Source organism: Physella acuta, unplaced genomic scaffold, assembly GCF_028476545.2.
Source record: "Physella acuta isolate Inbredline_101_S28 unplaced genomic scaffold, ASM2847654v3 ptg000419l, whole genome shotgun sequence".
Taxonomy (NCBI): domain Eukaryota; kingdom Metazoa; phylum Mollusca; class Gastropoda; family Physidae; genus Physella; species Physella acuta.
The window spans coordinates 86,485-108,418 of NW_026731938.1; the positions used below are offsets into that span (position 1 = coordinate 86,485).

Here is a 21,934-nt window from a genome sequence, read left to right on the forward strand (position 1 = left end):
AGAGGACTATACTATTAGTATATGCTAATGAACTAAAACTGACAATAGATACCATAAACGTACACATGTTAAATGCCATTTATAAATTGTCATCTTAACTAAATCACTTGACATAGTTCTAGCCCTATATAACAAACGTACCTGTCATTTGACGTGTGTTAAATCACAACCTTACGCCTCCTGTCCTGTGTTACCTGCCGCACCTAAATAGGTGGTAGGTCCAGGTTCGTTGACTGACTGACCACTGAGGGTGGGGCTACTAGGTGCAGGTTCGTTGACTGACTGCCCACTGAGGGTGGAGCTACTAGGTGCAGGTTCGTTGACTGACTGCCCACTGAGGGCGGTGCTACTAGGTCCAGGTTCGTTGACTGACTGCCCACTGAGGGTGGAGCTAGTAGGTCCAGGTTCGTTGACTGACTGACCACTGAGGGTGGGGCTAGTAGGTGCAGGTTCGTTGACTGACTGACCACTGAGGGTGGGGCTAGTAGGTGCAGGTTCGTTGACTGACTGACCACTGAGGGTGGGGCTAGTAGGTGCAGGTTCGTTGACTGACTGACCACTGAGGGTGGGGCTACTAGGTGCAGGTTCGTTGACTGTCTGACCACTGAGGGTGGTTGTTTCCTCTTGTTGGAGTTTTCTAGCCTGGAGTTCCTGGGCCAACTTGGATAATGATTTCATCAGCAGATTCAGGTTGGATGGTGGTTGTTGTGTGGTTGTCAATGGTGCCCACTGTGGTTGTGTGGTTGTCTCTTGTGCCCATTGTGTGTCTGTTATGTTGTTAGTTGGTGAAACAAGGTCTCCATTTGTCGCACCCTCGTGGAGAGTAGATCCAGTAGAGTTGTCCTGTGTATAGGAGGCAGACGCAGGTACCTCACTACCCACAGGTACCTCCCTTCCAGGTGTGGTTCCTAGGTTTGTAATTTGAGACTCGCCATCGGTTGGGTTTGGGGTTGAAGTCATCTCTCCATTGGATGGGTTTGATACTGACGTCATCTCTCCATTGGATGGGTTTGATACTGACGTCATCTCGCCATTGGTTGGGTTTGATACTGACGTCATCTTGCCATCGATTGGGTTTGAAATTGACGTCATCTCTCCATTGGATAGGTTTGATACTGATGTCATCTCGCCATTGGATGGGTTTGAAATTGACGTCATCTCTCCATTGGATGGGTTTGGGGTTGACGTCATCTTCTGTGCCGTGACTGTGGTCTTAGCGCTATAGAACAATTGGATAACGTCATCTAGTGGAAGGCCGTACATCCTAGCGATATCACTGGCCATCTGCTGAATGGCAGGAGGCGCCAGACCACTGCTGGTTGTTGATTGGCTGCTGGCTAACACAGCACCACTGGTGGTTGTTGATTGGCTGCTGGCTAACACAGCACCACTGGTGGTTGTTTGCACTGTACCATTCATTGTCGCGACATCTTTGCCATCAATAGATGGTACAACCGTAGCATCATTGGGTGGTACAACCGTAACATCATTGGGTGGTACAACCGTAACATCATTGGGTGGTACAACCGTATCATCAGGATGATGAGCAAGTGATGGATCAGTTGTCAGCATTGACCCACCTGTCATGTCAGTGACAGACTGAGGTGTGACATCTTGTCCTCCCACTGACTGTGTAGCACTGCTAGTTGACCACTGCCGCAGGTCTGTGTAGAGATCAGTTGCTTCTGATGTCCCTCTGACACCTGAGCCTGAGTCTCTAACTGTTGTGTATTCACTGCTAGTTCTGGACACGGGAGATTCAGTTGGGTTGTATTCTACATTTTGGCCATCTGTTTGGTTAACGTTATCCGCCGTGGTTAACCCTTGACCTGGTGTTTGGGTTGAACTTTGACCTTGTGTTTGGGTTGAACTTTGACCTTGTGTTTGGGTTGAACTTTGACCTTGTCTTTGGGTACTGCTATCTGCCGCTACCTTTTTGTTCGCCTCAATGAGTTTAAAAATACTTTCGGCTTGACTAAGTGGCACACCGTAAAATCTGGCCAGTGTTGCAATGAGAGCCGACCGTTCCTGCTCCAGTAGGGCCAGCGTTTGGCCAGGGGTTCTCAAACTCTCGGGACTCGTGCTCTCTGTGGGCTGCTGGTGAGAGAAATGAGAAGGGCTGTTCCATCAATCACACATGATGGACGATCAATGTTTACAAACAAGCAGGGTACAGTGCTGATTGTAAGTACAAGCAGAAAATGATTCACATTCGTCTATTTCATTACAACAAGATATATTTCATCAACTATTTCAACACAGACAGTTGTTTAAGTTAATTAGTCTGGCAAAAATAATCAATCAAAAATAATAAGAGGAAAGCAACGCAGAACCATGCAAATAAATAAAACACCATGTTTTGAATCATAAAAATATGATTTCCATTTGGCTGCGTTTAGGCTAGGGTGAGGTGTGAAATATTCATCAAAATAACCAATTTCTAATAAGGAAGTTTATGAACAATAATTTTAAAATGTTACAATTTTTTTTAAATTTCTTCGAACTAATTTTAGATAGAAATGTGTTATTTTTCCAAGATTAAATTAATAAAAGCACGTTTTCACCAAAGATGTAAAACAAAACTGAAGTGTTAATTAAATCTATGAGAAACAAAATATTAGTGCGGACATCTTTCGTGTATTTGTTAGTTGACCTGTGTTAGTTTCTGTCTTGAGCTACCAAAAAAAAAATTCTTCTCACCATCCCAGGCTGAGCCTCAAACATGTGGGGCATGCCTGGTGGGGGAGGGGGTGGTGTTGGTGCCGCTTCCCCTGGGTCTGTTGTCATGACAACGGTGCTTGTTGATGCCTCCGTTGTTACCTCAGCTGTTGTGCTGTTTGACACGTCTGTGCTGTTCGCCATGTTTGTGCTGTTTATCATGTCTGCGCTATACGCCATGTTTGTACTGTTTATCATGTTTGTGCTGTTCCCTATGTTTGTGCTGTTCCCCATGTTTGTGCTGTAGGTAAAACCACCATCAGTGGTGTAGTTGGCCGTAGTGCTGGACCAGACAGCATCAGACAGCACAGTGGTGTTGTCATGAACAGGGCTGTGGGTTGACAGACTGTCAAAACCTGGGGGTGATGGACTGCCCGATGACAGCTGATTGAAAAGACTGTTGTTTTCGGGTTTAGAGGGAGGTAACACAGGATAAGAGGTTGGCGACACGGGCTTTAAGGGAGATAACTGCGAGGTGTTGTTTGTGGGCTGGGTTAGGTCCTTGATCTCCATGAGTAGAGCTTTGGCTGCTCGGATGAGCGGATCATCTCCAGACAGGGTGCCAGTTGACGTCTGCACAATCAGGGCCTCGATGATGTTTTCTGCCAGGTGGGCAAGCTGGACGTTGACCTTCTGGAACCAGAGGTGGACACAACTTGTTAGAGGTAGACACAGCTTGTTAGAGGTGGACACAACTTGTTAGAGGTGGACACAACTTGTTAGAGGTGGACACAACTTGTTAGAGGTGGACACAACTTGTTAGAGGTGGACACAACTTGTTAGAGGTGGACACAACTTGTTAGAGGTGGACACAACTTGTTAGAGGTGGGCACAACTTGTTAGAGGTGGACACAACTTGTTAGAGGTGGACACAACTTGGTGGACACAACTTGTTAGAGGTGGACACAACTTGTTAGAGGTGGACACAACTTGTTAGAGGTGGACACAACTTGTTAGAGGTAGACACAACTTGTTAGAGGTGGACACAACTTGTTAGAGGTGGACACAACTTGTTAGAGGTGGACACAACTTGTTAGAGGTGGGCACAACTTGTTAGAGGTGGACACAACTTGTTAGAGGTGGACACAACTTGTTAGAGGTGGACACAACTTGGTGGACACAACTTGTTAGAGGTGGACACAACTTGTTAGAGGTAGACACATCTTGTTAGAGGTGGACACAACTTGTTAGAGGTGGACACAACTTGTTAGAGGTGGACACAGCTTGTTAGAGGTGGACACAACTTGTTAGAGGTGGACACAACTTGTTAGAGGTGGACACAACTTGTTAGAGGTGGACACAACTTGTTAGAGGTGGACACAACTTGTTAGAGGTGGACACAACTTGTTAGAGGTGGACACAACTTGTTAGAGGTGGACACAGCTTGTTAGAGGTGGACACAACTTGTTAGAGGTGGACACAACTTGTTAGAGGTGGACACAACTTGTTAGAGGTGGACACAACTTGTTAGAGGTGGACACAACTTGTTAGAGGTGGACACAACTTGTTAGAGGTGGACACAACCTTTTAGAGGTGGACACAAAAGTACTAGTACATGACCAATGACAGACGTACTGGTACCTGACCAATGAGAAAAGTACTGGTACCTGACTAATGAGAAAACAGAAGTACTGGTACCTGACCAATGAGAAAAGAACTGGTACCTGACTAATGAGAAAACAGAAGTACTGGTACCTGACCAATGAGAAAAGAACTGGTACCTGACAAATGAGAAAACAGAAGTACTGGTACCTGACCAATGAGAAAAGAACTGGTACCTGACTAATGAGAAAACAGAAGTACTGGTACCTGACCAATGAGAAAAGAACTGGTACCTGACTAATGAGAAAACAGAAGTACTGGTACCTGACTAATGAGAAAACAAAAGTACTGGTACCTGACTAATGAGAAAACAGAAGTACTGGTACCTGACCAATGAGAAAAGAACTGGTACCTGACTAATGAGAAAACAGAAGTACTGGTACCTGACCAATGAGAAAAGAACTGGTACCTGACTAATGAGAAAACTGAAGTACTGGTACCTGACCAATGAGAAAAGAACTGGTACCTGACTAATGAGAAAACAAAAGTACTGGTACCTGGCGAATGACAAAAGTACTGGTACCTGGCGAATAACAAAAGTACTGGTACCTGACTAATGAGAAAACAGAAGTACTGGTACCTGACCAATGACAAAAGTACTGGTACCTGACTAATGAGAAAACAGAAGTACTGGTACCTGACCAATGAGAAAAGAACTGGTACCTGACTAATGAGAAAACAAAAGTACTGGTACCTGACTAATGAGAAAAGAACTGGTACCTGACCAATGAGAAAAGAACTGGTACCTGACTAATTAGAAAACAGAAGTACTGGTACCTGACCAATGAGAAAAGAACTGGTACCTGACTAATGAGAAAACAGAAGTACTGGTACCTGACCAATGAGAAAAGAACTGGTACCTGACTAATGAGAAAACAAAAGTACTGGTACCTGACCAATGAGAAAAGAACTGGTACCTGACTAATGAGAAAACAGAAGTACTGGTACCTGACCAATGAGAAAAGAACTGGTACCTGACTAATGAGAAAATAAAAGTACTGGTACCTGACCAATGACAAAAGTACTGGTACCTGACCAATGACAAAAGCACTGGTACCTGACTAATGAGGAAACAAAACTACTGGTACCTTAATGATCTGATCAGCAGGTAAACTTGGTGGAGGTGCCGTTGGTGGAGTTGAGCTTGTTGGAGCCGATGTGGATGGTGGAGCGGGAGCAAAAACTGGCCCTACTGCAGGCACTGAAATATTTGTTACAAAATGGTGAGACAAAAAATATCAAAACAAAAGTCATCCAGTTCTAAAAGAAATACACTTTTTTGCAAAACGTTTCAGTTACTAACATACACACATCACACACACAGTCTCATTCTAACAGAGAAAATGTGCAATATGTGTACGGGCATATACTCAGTCAATGCTAAAACAAAACGCAAGGCTATGGCTTGTAAGTCTCGGTCTCTCTCAATTAAAATTCGAAATCTCGTTAGCCAGGGAGAGATACACATTTTCGAAAAACTTAATCGTTGTGAACATTATTCCCATGACAAAAAACATGGCGGCTATTTGTTTCTAGGCCTCGCTTTTAGATTTTAAATTTCCGAGTACCCAAAATATTATAATTATAACATTTTACAATTAATAAAATCAATTTTTTTTACAAATATTTGAATCAAATTAATTACTGGTAGGCGGGGCTATTATTATATTATAACTTGTTTAGGACATTTTGTTACGGATTCGAATAATGATAACAAGCTTTACGCTTCTATAACAAAATCACAATTAAACGTAGGCTATATTTTTATTTAAGCTTATTGTAGTCTATCGCTATCTTTGTTTACTATTTTACAAAACGTAGCAATGGCAGAAGTCGCATCACTATTTAATAAAAAAAATTTTAACTATTTAATAAAAATATTAAAATTTGGTTTGAAAAATTCTTGCTGGCAAGTACGAAAAGTAGAAGTTTGTTACCTATTTACAAGACCCGTTTCCGTTTTAATTTTTTTTTTTAGATTTGAAATATTCCTTATTAATATTTAAACTTGAAATTAAATTTAAATTGCTTTTAATACTGAATGGTTTAGGGGTAACATGAACGATATTCAAATGCTCATCCTTAAACTAAGACTAGATCTAGATTCTCTAGACCTGTTTTATTTAATGAACCATTACCAGGATCAGTTCCCACAACTGGTTTCGAGTTTGCCACAGTGCTGGTGACTGCGCTTTGTGTCGTCTGCTGGACCTGTGACGTCACATCCGGTGTACTCACGGGGACGCCGCCCAGTAATTTTAACAGTTCATTGGTCAGCTGGGCCTCGGTTACACCGGAAGTTGAGTTTTTCTTTGTGTTCTGGATCTTGCTCATTAGCATATCAATGACCATTTGTCTAATGAGGTCATTCACCCTAGCACTGTCTGTTAATGAAAAATAAAAAGAAGTAAATAAAGTGAAGAGACATTCACAGTGAAAGAAAAAACATAAACTGTAAAATGAGTGCATGAAATTCCCACTAGAATCAATATTTGTCATCAAACAAAACTAATGAAGATCTACAGATTTTGAAGGCGGTATCTAATCAAACATTACATGCTCGGCAAAAAATTTAATTTTCATCCATGCATGAGAAAAGATGAAATTAGCTTTTGGCTGAAAGTGATATTCTCAGTTGCTATTTTTACGATTGTTATATTTTACCAGCTAAAACCTATTGGGAACTTTAACTTATCAAAAGCGTGGATATATATATATATATATATATATATATATATATATATATATATATATATATATATATATATATATATATATATATATATATATATATGGCGTCGCTAGGTCGGGTGTCACCTGGTGCGGCACCTCATTATGTCAACCCCCGCCCCTTTTTTGTCTCCCCCCCCCCCCCCCAATCCCTCATTTTTCTGGATCGTCATTATGTACTGAAATATTTTTTTTTATTCTAGTGAACATTTATTCTACATATGTAGGATTTTTTTCTCGTTCTGACCCCCGCCCCCTAAATGGTGTCACCCGGTGCGGTCCGCACCCCCCCCCCCCCTCCCGCCCCTCAACAACTTAAATCCAGCGATAGCTAAAACCTATTATTAGCTAAAACTTGTCATTAGCTCAAATCTAGTATTAGCTAAAACCTAACATTACCTAAAACCTATCATTAGCTAAAACCTATCATTAGATATCTAACTTGTTGGGTCCACTACACTGGCCGTTGGCCTGTAGGATGTGGTCGTCTGTTCCACGGCTAGCTGATGGTCAAATGTTGATGTTTGGCCAAATGTTGATGGTTGGCCAGAAGTTGATGTTTGGCCAGATGTTGATGGTTGGCCAGATGTTGATGGTTGGCCAGATGTTGATGTTTGGCTAGAAAACACATCTGTACCATGATGTAGCGTGGTGAGGTCGGTACCGTGGATGTCGAGGATGTTATTAGCTGGTGATGTTGGATGCTGCTGGTCAAGATAAATAGCAGTAAAAAAATTATCAGTCAACTAGTACATGGTGTCTAGACTGGTTACTTGGACACTAACGACTGGACACCTTGCCCCTCCCCCTTCACCCACCCCGTTCTTGAACACCTTGCCCCTCCCCTACACCCACCCCGTTCTTGGATATCTTACCCCTCCCCCTACACCCACCCCGTTCTTGGACACCTTGACCCTCCCCTACACCCACCCCGTTCTTGGACATCTCCCCCCTCCCCCTACACCCACCCCGTTCTTAGACACCTTGCCCCTCCCCCTACACCCACCCCGTTCTTGGACACCTTGCCCCTCCCCCTACACCCACCCCGTTCTTGGACACCTTGCCCCTCCCCCTACACCCACCCCGTTCTTAGACACCTTGACCCTCCCCCTACACCCACCCCGTTCTTGGACACCTTGCCCCTCCCCCTACACCCACCCCGTTCTTAGACACCTTGACCCTCCCCTACACCCACCCCGTTCTTGGACACCTGGCCCCTCCCCCTACACCCACCCCGTTCTTAGACACCTTGCCCCTCCCCTACACCCACCCCGTTCTTGGACACCTTGCCCCTCCCCCTACACCCACCCCGTTCTTGGACACCTTGCCCCTCCCCCTTCACCCACCCCGTTCTTGAACACCTTGCCCCTCCCCTACACCCACCCCGTTCTTGGACACCTTGACCCTCCCCCTACACCCACCCCGTTCTTGAACACATTACCCCTCCCCCTACACCCACCTAGTTCTTGGACATCTCCCCCCTCCCCCTACACCCACCCCGTTCTTGGACACCTTGACCCTCCCCCTACACCCACCCCGTTCTTGAACACATTACCCCTCCCCCTACACCCACCTCGTTCTTGGACACGTTGCCCCTCCCCCTACACCCACCCCGTTCTTGGACACCTTGCCCCTCCCCCTACACCCACCTCGTTCTGTATTCCAACAACCAGTGAGACGTTGATCTTTGTGGCCAGTCCTGGATCTTGATTAAGGATGTGCTGTAGTCGAGGGGAAACATGTTTTAGTTGGTGGTTGGGGATGTGTTGTTTTAGTTGGTGGTTGGTGATGCGTTGTTTTAGTTGGTGTTTGGGGATGTGTTGTTTTAGTTGGTGGTTGGGGATGTGTTGTTTTAGTTGGTAGTTGGGGATGTGTTGTTTTAGTTGGTAGTTGGGGATGTGTTGTTTTAGTTGGTAGTTGGGGATGTGTTGTTTTAGTTGGTGTTTGGGGATGTGTTGTTTTAGTTGGTGGTTGGGGATGTGTTGTTTTAGTTGGTAGTTGGGGATGTGTTGTTTTAGTTGGTAGTTGGGGATGTGTTGTTTTAGTTGGTAGTTGGGGATGTGTTGTTTTAGTTGGTGTTTGGGGATGTGTTGTTTTAGTTGGTGGTTGGGGATGTGTTGTTTTAGTTGGTAGTTGGGGATGTGTTGTTTTAGTTGGTAGTTGGGGATATGTTGTTTTAGTTGGTAGTTGGGGATGTGTTGTTTTAGTTGGTAGTTGGGGATGTGTTGTTTTAGTTGGTAGTTGGGGATGTGTTGTTTTAGTTGGTAGTTGGGGATGTGTTGTTTTAGTTGGTAGTTGGGGATGTGTTGTTTTAGTTGGTGTTTGGGGATGTGTTGTTTTAGTTGGTGGTTGGGGATGTGTTGTTTTAGTTGGTAGTTGGGGATGTGTTCTTTTAGTTGGTAGTTGGGGATGTGTTGTTTTAGTTGGTGTTTGGGGATGTGTTGTTTTAGTTGGTAGTTGGGGATGTGTTGTTTTAGTTGGTAGTTGGGTATGTGCTATAGTGGAGGGGAAACATGTTTTAGTTGGAAGTTGGGGATGTGTTGTTTTAGTTAGTGTTTGGGGATGTGTTGTTTTAGTTGGTGTTTGGGGATGTGTTGTTTTAGTTGGTGGTTGGGTGGTAAGTAATGTAACCAGGTAACCAGATGAGTTGAGTATTGTAACCAGGTAACCAGATGTGATGAGTTTTGTAACCATGTAACCAGATGTGGTGAGTAATGTAACCAGGTAACCAGATGTGGTGAGTAATGTAACCAGGTAGCCAGATGTGATGAGTAATGTAACCAGGTAACCAGATGTGGTGAGTAATGTAACCAGGTTACCAGATGCGGTAAGTAATGTAACCGTGTAACCAGATGTGGTTAGTAATGTAACCAGTTAACCAGATGTGGTGAGTAATGTAACCAGGTTACCAGATGCGGTAAGTAATGTAACCAGGTTACCAGATGTGGTGAGTTTTGTAACAATTTAACCAGATGTGGTGAGTAATGTAACCAGGTTACCAGATGCGGTAAGTAATGTAACCAGGTAGCCAGATGTGAGTAATGTTACCAGGTAACCAGATGTGGTGAGTTTTGTAACCAGGTTACCAGATGTGGTGAGTAATGTAACCAGGTTACCAGATGCGGTAAGTAATGTAACCAGGTAGCCAGATGTGAGTAATGTTACCAGTTAACCAGATGTGGTGAGTAATGTAACCAGGTAGCCAGATGTGAGTAATGTTACCAGTTAACCAGATGTGGTGAGTAATGTAACCAGGTTACCAGATGCGGTAAGTAATGTAACCAGGTAACCAGATGTGGTGAGTTTTGTAACAATTTAACCAGATGTGATGAGTAATGTAACCAGGTAACCAGATGTGGTAAGTAATGTAACCAGGTAGCCAGATGTGAGTAATGTTACCAGGTAACCAGATGTGGTGAGTAATGTAACCAGGTTACCAGATGCGGTAAGTAATGTAACCATGTAACCAGATGTGGTTAGTAATGTAACCAGTTAACCAGATGTGGTGAGTAATGTAACCAGGTTACCAGATGATGTGAGTAATGTAACCAGGTAACCAGATGTGGTGAGTTTTGTAACAATTTAACCAGATGTGATGAGTAATGTAACCAGGTAACCAGATGTGGTAAGTAATGTAACCAGGTTACCAGATGTGGTGAGTTTTGTAACAATTTAACCAGATGTGGTGAGTAATGTAACCAGGTTACCAGATGCGGTAAGTAATGTAACCAGGTAACCAGATGTGGTGAGTTTTGTAACAATTTAACCAGATGTGATGAGTAATGTAACCAGGTAACCAGATGTGGTAAGTAATGTAACCAGGTAACCAGATGTGGTGAGTAATGTAACCAGATGTGGTGAGTAATGTAACCAGGTAACCAGATGTGGTGAGTAATGTAACCAGGTAACCAGATGTGATGAGTAATGTAACCAGGTAACCAGATGTGGTAAGTAATGTAACCAGGTAACCAGATGTGATGAGTAATGTAACCAGGTTACCAAATGTGAGTAATGTAACCAGGTGTGGTGAGTAATGTAACCAAGTTACCAGATGCGGTAGTTCTGTCGTCTGCTCTGGTTGCTGTAGTAAAGATTGGGTCGTCTGTTCAGCTGTATTTAGGTATGGCTTTGTTGTGTCTACAGGACGCTGTGCTGCATTCAATGGGAGAATATTTCAGTTTTCAAAGTACTAAACTACACATCACATATATAATATCATATTTTATTGCTAAAATGTTATCTAAACGAAAAAATCGATAGTGTGGTTAATGAAAGCACCAGATTCCAACACTACCTATGACTTTACTGGCTTCCATTTCTGCAACCAGCTTGAAGAGATCTGTAGGCTTGAAGCCTAGTAGTTCAGCCAGCTGGTAGATCCTTTCTCTCTTTGTATTCACTGGCTCTAAAACATAGGAACAATGCGAGGTTTTAATCTTTCAACATTCATCTAGTCTCTACACGAGAGTTTCAACATTCATCTAGTCTATACAAGACAGTTTCAACATTCATCTAGTCTATACAAGACAGTTTCAACATTCATCTAGTCTATACAAGACTGTTTCAACATTCATATAGTCTATACAAGACTGTTTCAACATTCATCTAGTCTATTACAAGACAGTTTCAACATTCATCTAGTCTATACAAGACAGTTTCAACATTCATCTAGTCTATACAAGACTGTTTCAACATTCATCTAGTCTATACAAGACAGTTTCAACATTCATCTAGTCTATACAAGACAGTTTCAACATTCATCTAGTCTATACAAGATAGTTTCAACATTCATCTAGTCTATACAAGACAGTTTCAATATTCATCTAGTCTATACAAGACAGTTTCAACATTCATCTAGTCTATACAAGACAGTTTCAACATTCATCTAGTCTATACAAGACAGTTTCAACATTCATCTAGTCTATACAAGACAGTTTCAACATTCATCTAGTCTATACAAGACAGTTTCAACATTCATCTAGTCTATACAAGACAGTTTCAACATTCATCTAGTCTATACAAGACAGTTTCAACATTCATCTATTCTTTAAGATGACGTTCTGGCTACAACTCATCCCTAGACCAGCGTTTCTCCCAAACTGAGCAAAGGTTCGAACATTGAGCTATCGCTTAAGTTGTCGCTGCTATCCCACCTGACCACACAGGGGACATTGATGGTCCACAGCACACGGGCATATAACCCTGACCTTTGTGTGAGTACTGAACTGTTGGTTCTGTAACATTCTGGAAATTCTTCGTCACAGTGTTAGGCTCTGAGGCTGAAAACAAAAGTTGTAGATTTGTTGAAGATTGAAGTTGTTGCATGTTTGTTCATTGCGCATGGAGATGTAGGTTTGGTTAGGTTTATCCCATTAAACAAACACTCAGTTTATTTAGAGAGGTATAGAGAGATTTGGCATTATGATGGTTTCAAAAGTCGTATCAAAAGAAACAGATAAACTCTACTTCACCCCCAAATCAACCGACAGGAGAAAAAGAAGATTAGATTTAGAACCGGCAAGTTAAATCAAATTTAAAGGTCACAACCTCAACCAAATCTTACCAGCTTGTGCTGAGATTAGTGGTGTACTTTCTACACCAGCTGTAGCTGGAGTATCCTGAACTACGGCTGTAGCTGGAGTATCCTGAACTACGGCTGTAGCTGGTTTGTCTTGAGATCCCGGCTTCTCCTGAACAACAGCTGGTTTATCCTGTACGGCTGTAGCTGGTTTCTCTGTTGCTGCTGTTGGCTGTACATTCTGCTGTTGTAGCAGTAACAGCTGTTGCCGCTGTTTCAGCAACAGCTGCTGTTTCTCCAGAATTTGCTGTTGCAACAGCTTGTGCTGTAGATCCTTCTCGTCGTTTATTCTCCTCAGCTGGGCCAGGTCTTCTTGTTTCTTCTGCACACACGAGAGGTGGGTCATGTGGGTCATGGTGGGTCATGGTGGTCATGAGGGTCATGTTGGGTCATGTTGGGTCATGGTGGGTCATGGTGGGTCATGTTAGATCATGTGGGTCATGGTGGGTCATGGTGGGTCATGTTAGATCATGTGGGTCATGGTGAGTTATGGCGGGTCATGTTGGGTCACGTAAGGTCATGTTGGGTCATGTTGGGTCATGTTAAAACATGTAGGTCATGGTGGGTCATGGTGGGTCATGTTAGATCATGTGGGGTCATGTGGGTCATGTTAAGTCATGTGGGTCATGTTGGGTCATGTTGGGTCATGTTGGATCATGTGGGTCATGGTGGGTCATGTTGGGTCATGTTGGGTCATGTTGGGTCATGTTGGGTCATGTTGGGTCATGTTGGGTCATGTGGGTTATGTAGGTCATGTGGGTCATGTGGGTCATGGTGGGTCACGGTGGGTCATGTTGTATCATGTGGGTCATAGTGGGTCATGTTGGGTCATTTTGGGTCATGTTGGGTCATGTTGGGTCATGTTGGGTCATGTGGGTTATGTAGGTCATGTGGGTCATGTGGGTCATGGTGGGTCACGGTGGGTCATGTTGTATCATGTGGGTCATAGTGGGTCATGTTGGGTCGCGTTAGGTCATGTTGGATCATGCTGGATCATGTGGGTCATGGTGGGTCATGTTGGGTCATGGTGGGTCATGTGGGTCATGGTGGGTCATGTTGGGTCATGTTGGGTCATGGTGGGTCATGTGGGTCATGGTGGGTCATGTTGGGTCATGTGGGTTATGTAGGTCATGTGGGTCATGTGGGTCATGGTGGGTCACGGTGGGTCATGTTGTATCATGTGGGTCATAGTGGGTCATGTGGGTCATGTTGGGTCGCGTTAGGTCATGTTGGATCATGCTGGATCATGTGGGTCATAGTGGGTCATGTTGGGTCATGGTGGGTCATGTGGGTCATGTTGGGTGACGTTGGATCACGTGCCATTTAGCTTGTGATAAACACCACTCAATATTGATTTTTACTTTTTAGTATGCTATAATTGTGTTAATTTAAATCTCATTTATTTACAACATGTATGACAGTAATTTCTTTTGCTAAATATATTACATATGTTTTTTTTTTCTCTTCTATTTTAAATCTGACATGTACGAACGTCAAAATCAACAGCAGTTATATCACAAAAAAATCTCTCTTCAGAAAGAAAAAATCCTGACCAAATTTGTTGTAGTTTTGAGTTGGTTATCTCCTACGAAAATCTTCATCTATGTAGGTTTTGTGGCGGATTTTATTAGGGCTACTCAGCAAAACTATTTACCTGCATAATTTTTTTATAAATTTCCTGCTCTCTCTGTAGTGCCTGCAGTCTGCGCTGCTCTGTAAGGTCAAGGTCGGCGTTGTTTGAACTGTTAGCAAAAAAAATACAGGTTGGTGGGCCTAGTATAAAACATAAAATCTAACCATCAAACAAAATCTACAGGTTGGTGGGCCTAGTATAAAACATAAAATCTAACCATCAAACAAAATCTATAGGTTGGTGGGCCTAGTATAAAACATAAAATCTAAGCATCAAACAAAATCTACAGGTTGGTGGGCCTAGTATAAAACATAAAATCTAAGCATCAAACAAAATCTACAGGTTGGTGGGCCTAGTATAAAACATAAAATCTAAGCATCAAACAAAATCTATAGGTTGGTGGGCCTAGTATAAAACATAAAATCTAAGCATCAAACAAAATCTACAGGTTGGTGGGCCTAGTATAAAACATAAAATCTAAGCATCAAACAAAATCTACAGGTTAGTGGGCCTAGAATACAACATAAAATCTAAGCATCAAACAAAACCTACAGGTTGGTGGGCCTAGTATAAAACATAAAATCTAACCATCAAACAAAATCTACAGGTTGGTGGGCCTAGACTACAACATAAAATCTAAGCATCAAACAAAATCTATAACGGGCCCGGGTTAATAAAACCGACGTATTACATATTCAAAGACAGAACACAAATATCTAAATCTTATCATCTTACCGTCTGTCACTCTGTGAGGGAAGTCTCTGAACGTTGGATCTCTGGAACTGGTTTCTGCTGTCGTCTGACAGTCTGTTGGGACCTGACAGGTACAGGTTTAATTAGTGGGCCGTATCTAAGTCAATTAGTGTGATTAGAGATTTAATTACAGCATTCTTTTTAAATAAGGCAACCCAGATATCAGACCTAGTCGTCTACTGCAGAGGTTTTCATTTCATTGATACATGGACCCTAGTGATACATACAGGCACACACACACACATGGACATACAGACATACAAATACACACACACATGGACCCTAGTGATACATACAGGCACACACACACACATGGACATACAGACATACAAATACACACACACATGGACCCTAGTGATACATACAGGCACACACACACACATGGACATACAGACATACAAATACACACACACATGGACCCTAGTGATACATACAGGCACACACACACACATGGACATACAGACATACAAATACACACACACATGGACCCTAGTGATACATACAGGCACACACACACACATGGACATACAGACATACAAATACACACACACATGGACCCTAGTGATACATACAGGCACACACACACACATGGACATACAGACATACAAATACACACATACATGGACCCTAGTGATACATACAGGCACACACATGAACACACACACATGGACATACAGACATACAAACACACACACACACATGGACCCTGGCGATACACACAGGCAGACACAGGCACACACATGAACACACACACACATAGACATACAGACATGCAAACACACAGGCACACACAGAAACACCAACAAACACACACGGAAATAACAATAAGCACACACACAGAAACACCTACAGAAATACACATAGACATACACACGAGCAAACACACTAACATATGAGCACATGTTACACACAGGCCAACATACAGACACAAACACACAGACAAACACAGGGACTCATACAGACACACAAACACACTTACTGCTAATCTGTCCTCTAGTTCTGGGGTCATCACGTGACTGAGGCACCACATTTCGAGCCAGTGACGACGGGCTGTTGTAGGCTGAGGGATCTCTGTGGGAAACACAATCTTATAGCATCACAATCATGTAGCATCACAATCATGTAGCACCACAATCATGTAGCATCACAATTATGTAGCCACACAATCATGTAGCCACACGATCATGTTGCAACACAATCTTGTAGCATCACAATCATGTAGCACCACAATCTTATGGCATCACAATCATGTAGCATCACAATCGTATAGCATCACAATCTTATGGCATCACAATCATGTAGCATCACAATCATGTAGCCACACAATCATGCAGCATCACAATAATGTAGCATCACAATCATGTAGCCACACGATCATGTAGCATCACAATCATGTAGCATCACAATCGTATAGCAACACAATCTTATGGCATCACAATCATGTAGCATCACAATCGTATAGCATCACAATCTTATGGCATCACAATCATGTAGCATCACAATCATGTAGCCACACAATCGTGTAGCATCACAGTTATGTAGCATCACAATCATGTAGCACCACAATCTTATGGCATCACAATCATGTAGCACCACAATCATGTAACATCACAGTCATGTAGCATCACAATCTTATAGCATTACAATCATGTAGTTTCACAATCATGTAGCATCACAATCATATAGCACCACAATCTTATAGCATCACAATCATGTAGCACCACAATCTTATAGCATCACAATCATGCAGCACCACAATCTTATAGCATCCTAATCTTGTAGTATCACAATCATGTAGCATCACAGTCATGTAGCCACACGATCATGTAGCATCACAATCATGTAGCACCACAATCATGTAGCATCACAGTCATGTAGAACCACAATCTTGTAGCCACACAATCATGTAGCTACACAATCATGAAGCCCCACAATCATGTAGCAACTCAGACATGTAGCTACAAGCCAAGATGAAGATTAAAAGTGTAAACAATCATGTATAGAAATAAAACTTGAGATTGCGGGCACCGTTCAAAAGAATACCAGACCTAATGACCTAATGTAAGGTCACTGTGGACCTAGTTACCTGACACGGATGTGGTCAACGACCTGACCCCCACGTTTGATGAAGTCATCGCTCTCCCGTGGGGTGAGGGGAATTATCCTGCCCGTGCGGTCTATCCTGAAACAATTCAGTGACACAACTGATGACGTGTACATCTTGATTGGCTGGGTCAATATTACGAAAGGTCAACACTTAATTGGCGATTAATTTAAGTGGCGTCTAATTTAAGTGGCGTCTAATTTAATTGGCGATTAATTTAAGTGGCGTCTAATTTAAGTGGCGTCTAATTTAATTGGTGTCTTATTTAATTAGCGTCCAACTTAATTAACGTCTAATTTAATTGGTGTCTTATTTAATTGGCGTCTAATTTAATTGGCATCTAACTTAATTAGCGTCTAATTTGATTGGTGTCTTATTTAATTAGCGTCTAATTTAATTGGCATCTAACTTAATTAGCGTCTAATTTGATTGGTGTCTTATTTAATTAGCGTCTAATTTAATTTGCATCTAATTAGATGTGGAAGACGTTACCTGGCCAGTTGGACATTGGCTGGGATTCTTTGACCCGGCAAGGCCAGCCGGCTGTAACCGGCTTGTGTCTGCTGGGGTCTCAGGCTGACCGGCTGTCTTTGGGACTGATAGAACCGGCCATCTCGCTGTAACATCTGTTCTCGTGAGAGCCTGGAACATGTTCGAGAACTTAGAACAATACACATACTGGGAATATCTCCAGGGGGAAGGGCAATGCCCCTGTCCTCCAGAACACGTCAACCACCCCCACCCCCGGACGATATCTTTAATAATTGTAATTTGGATATACAATATTCACTTCACCCAGCGTCCCGCGGATATTTTAAGTCCGCACGCCCTCTTTTTCAGTTTCAAGTGACACCCCCCCCCCCCCACCCCAACAGGAGAAAATTTTCTGAAAGAAACCCTTTACTGATAATTCCCGACCACATATTTAAAAAGCTCCTCCCTATTCAGTTGTGTACCAACAGTGTAAAAAAAACCTCAGCCCACAGTGATGTCCTTACCGTACACTTCTGGCGTCATTGTCTGTCTGTAGTGGTCTCTGTAGGACGCTGCGTCCTAACTGGCCTCGGTCAGTCAGTTGTTGTCTGAGCAGGGACAGCTGTTGTGACGTCAGACCTGGGTACATTTTTTTATTACAGGCACTCAAAGAAAAAATAATGAACTCTAGATCTGTCTCAAAATAACAAGTTTTTAAGTAAGATATTTACTCTCTCATTTGGTCAATATCCGAAAGTATATTCTAAGAAATAAAAATGCTAAGGTCTCTACCGTTTTTTTTAATGGTGGGATGTTATTTATTACACTTCCTCTTTTAAATAAGACTGGTGTTACTAATTGTATAATTACAATTAAAATACCCGTCCGTTGATGCCCCCCCCCCCTCTGTGTCTGCCCACTTACCTGAGGTTCCCCATAAGTCAGATCTAAGACCACTGGACTGTCCGGCAAAGTTTTGGCACCAGGCACCTGGGAGGAGGGCGGCTAGAGCGGCTAGACTGACCAGCACATGTGTGATGGACATTTCTCACGGTCACTGGAATGAGAGAAAGATTGTAGATTGGTCTGTACATGAAACAAACGTCACACACAAGCCTATCTGTACTAAATAGCCTGCACGAAAACATGTGTATACCAGTTATACACCATCAGCACAGATGTAACTAACCACACACACACACACACACACACACACGAACACACACACACGCTGCTTGGATCAAACCCTAACTTGATTGACAGAATAACTTAATGACCATCTCTGCGCATGTTCAAACTTTTAAGCGCTTCCGTTAGGTGAGAGCCTCACTGTGGGGCTCCCCCCCCCACCCACCTCCCCCCCCCCCCCCCCACCTTTCCCATTTGTCTCGAGTGACGGACCGATGATGGGGACATGACAGCCTGACATGACAGCTGACAGTTTCCATGTGCCCTGGCTGTCACGGGTCAATCGCTGTCAGTAGATGGCTTTAGACATCATGGTTGGCGGGATGGTTGGCGGGATGGTTGGCGGGATGGTTGGCGGGATGGGCGCAGGAAAGTTCGATAGAATAAGCTATTAAAGTTCTATAGATCATCAAACATGCACTTAAGGTCTGTAGAACAATAAACATGCACTTAAGTGCTATAGAATATCAAATATGCACTTGAGTGTTATAGAATATCAAATATGCACTTAAGTGCTATAGAATATCACACATGTGGCTATAATTTCTATAGAGCATCAACCTTGCCACCATGCTACTATGCATCATCAAATACCCCAGTAAAACATCTATAAACATGGAACATCCCACCCATAGTGACATCAACCAGTCTAACATCATGGAACGTGTTCAATATATCATACAATATGGCGTTTAAAATCAGCTTTTAAATGTTCATTCAACTAGTAATAAGTCCAAAATATCTATAACGAATAAATGCACAAATACACTATGCTGTGCCTCTCCATAACTCTAAACAAATGTAATTACGACTAAAGACCCCCCCCCCTCCACATTGCTCTTTGACTACCATTCAGTTCACAGTTTGTTCAAATATATTCCATTGTTCAGTCCTACACGAGAAATGTATCAAATATATTCCATTGTTCAGTCCTACACGAGAAATGTGACCGAATATGTCTCACCTAGTATACAAGTACCGGCCTACGCATAACATGGGTGGTTGTATGTACATGATTAGAGAAAGTAAACATAAATCTGCATGTGTAGACATTAGAGCTAAAATTACTGAAGTCACAAAAACAACATTTTGAGATAAATAGGTTTAAAAATTTAAACTGGCTATAAAACATATCCTTACATACAAACTTCAGTTTTAATATATGTAGATAAGTTTAATTCATACTAGAGGAATAACGACCATCACTTGCTTGATTGTCACAAACATGTGATTTAAGAACGTTTAGCACCAAGCATTTCATTTGTTTACTCTCATAAAGTCGGTGGCTCTATGTACATGATAAGAGAAAGATGCTAACAGAGACCTGCATCAGGTTCAACAAAATAAAACACGTCTAGAAAATATATGGACAGGAATGTTTAACCACACTAAAGAATTTAAAAATTATAGTAAAAGCGCTGGGCGATAATTAACTTTCTTTATTACAACATTCAGTCTAAACAAAACACTGTTTAAGTACGAAAATCATTTCAAAGTACCAAATTAATGGTCTCAATACAATTTTGAATGAATGCCGATTACTTACTTGCTTAAAATGTTTAAGTAAAGATAACTCGGGTGTCAGACACCAGCAATTTAATTCCCCCTTCCCATCTTTTAATTCTAAATAGTTTTATTTATAAACGTGTTCAATATTCTAATAATTGAGTTGAACTATTAAATCTACTATTTAGACGAAAGGTGAATAAAACAAAAACTTACCAAGTGGATGCTGTGTGGACCGCCGCTAGAGAGGAGAGACATAAACCGTCAAATGGCAGGACTTGACTTCATTAGGGGATGGGCTCTTGACGTGATAAATTACTCAAGGATAAGGTGAGGCCATATTATCATAATGATCAAAAAAAGAACTTCAACACATCAATTGTTTCAAGTCTGTCTACCATCACACCAAATTCAACTTTAGAACTTTTTTCAACTTTGTCTATCATGTTCGACATTAGAACTTTTTTCAACTTTGTCTATCTTGTTCGACATTAGAACTTGTTTCAACTTTCTTTATCATCTTCAACTTTAGAACTTTTTTCAACTTTGTCTATCATCTTCAACATTTTGAACTTTTGAAAACTTAGTCTAATGTTTTATTATCACTCTTATACCTGTTTTATTTTTTTACTCTTTACTTTTTAAAAATTCTTTAGGTACCCTAGGACGCAGACTGGTTCACTGTCCTATAGGACAGTTCACTGACCTCTAGGACACAGGTCACTGACCTCTAGGTCAGAGTTCACTGACCTCTAAGACACAGGTCACTGACCTCTAGGACACAGGTCACTGACCTATAGGACACAGTTCACTGACCTCTAGGACACAGGTCATTGACCTATAGGACACAGTTCATTGACCTCTAGGTCAGAGTTAACTTACCTCTAGGACACAGGTCACTGACCTCAAGGACAGTTTACTGACCTCTAGGACAGTTCACTGACCTCTAGGTCAGAGTTCACTGACCTCTAGGACACAGTTCACTGACATCTATAGAAAACATACTTTTACCAGTGTCCGCCTCCTCTCCTCCCCCCCCCCCCCCCCCTACGGAAAATATATTCCGGTAAACGGAAGTGGAAGTTATTCTACTTTCAATTTTTCAAAAGCCTAAAACTTGAGGACTGTTTCAGACAGTTAAGTGAAATTTCACACATAAGTAAAAGATTGAATTCTCTGCCTTCTGTCAAATTTTGAGTAATTTCCGTTGACCGGAAGTAGTAATTTATGCTATCTCCGATTTTTCAAAAAACGCTTGTGAATTTATAAAGTACTAATAATATTCCGCACTACGAGATTCTATTTTAAAAAGTTTAAGTCATTAAAAATGAGTTGCCATCCCCCGTAGTGTTGTATATGAATATTCGAGAAAATTTAGGGGAGATCACTTCCGGTTTATTATATATAGAGATTAATTTATTTACATCGTGCGTGATTTTTATAATATTTAATGGGACTCTCGAATACCTTTGAGATTACCTTTGGGTCCATTCTAAATTATTTTCATTAAGAGTTCTGTAATTTGTATTAATGAACCAAGTTCCAGCCCAACAATTCACCATAGAGTCACACAGTCGCCACCCACAGGCCACACGTCTGCTCCCTGACACATGTATCGTCTGCTGCCACGTGGGCTGTGCTGATGACG

General features: G+C 42.1%; 1 protein-coding gene across 1 annotated transcript; it reads right to left on the reverse strand.

The window, feature by feature from the left end:
• Positions 1-637: 637 nt before the first annotated feature.
• LOC131942686 (mucin-2) lies at positions 638-20,540 on the reverse strand. The gene is made up of 19 exons (XM_059302589.1): positions 20,503-20,540; positions 18,517-18,649; positions 18,117-18,231; positions 17,611-17,760; positions 17,101-17,196; positions 15,994-16,085; positions 14,997-15,078; positions 14,283-14,370; positions 12,614-12,950; positions 12,258-12,329; positions 11,345-11,455; positions 11,099-11,202; positions 8,700-8,771; positions 7,493-7,757; positions 6,459-6,704; positions 5,409-5,521; positions 2,701-3,351; positions 1,262-2,097; positions 638-767 (listed from the first exon to the last, which is right to left on the reverse strand). The coding sequence occupies exons 2-19, from the start codon at positions 18,635-18,637 to the stop codon at positions 638-640; spliced, it is 3,681 nt and encodes a 1,226-aa protein (XP_059158572.1). The 5' UTR covers positions 18,638-18,649; positions 20,503-20,540.
• Positions 20,541-21,934: the final 1,394 nt, after the last annotated feature.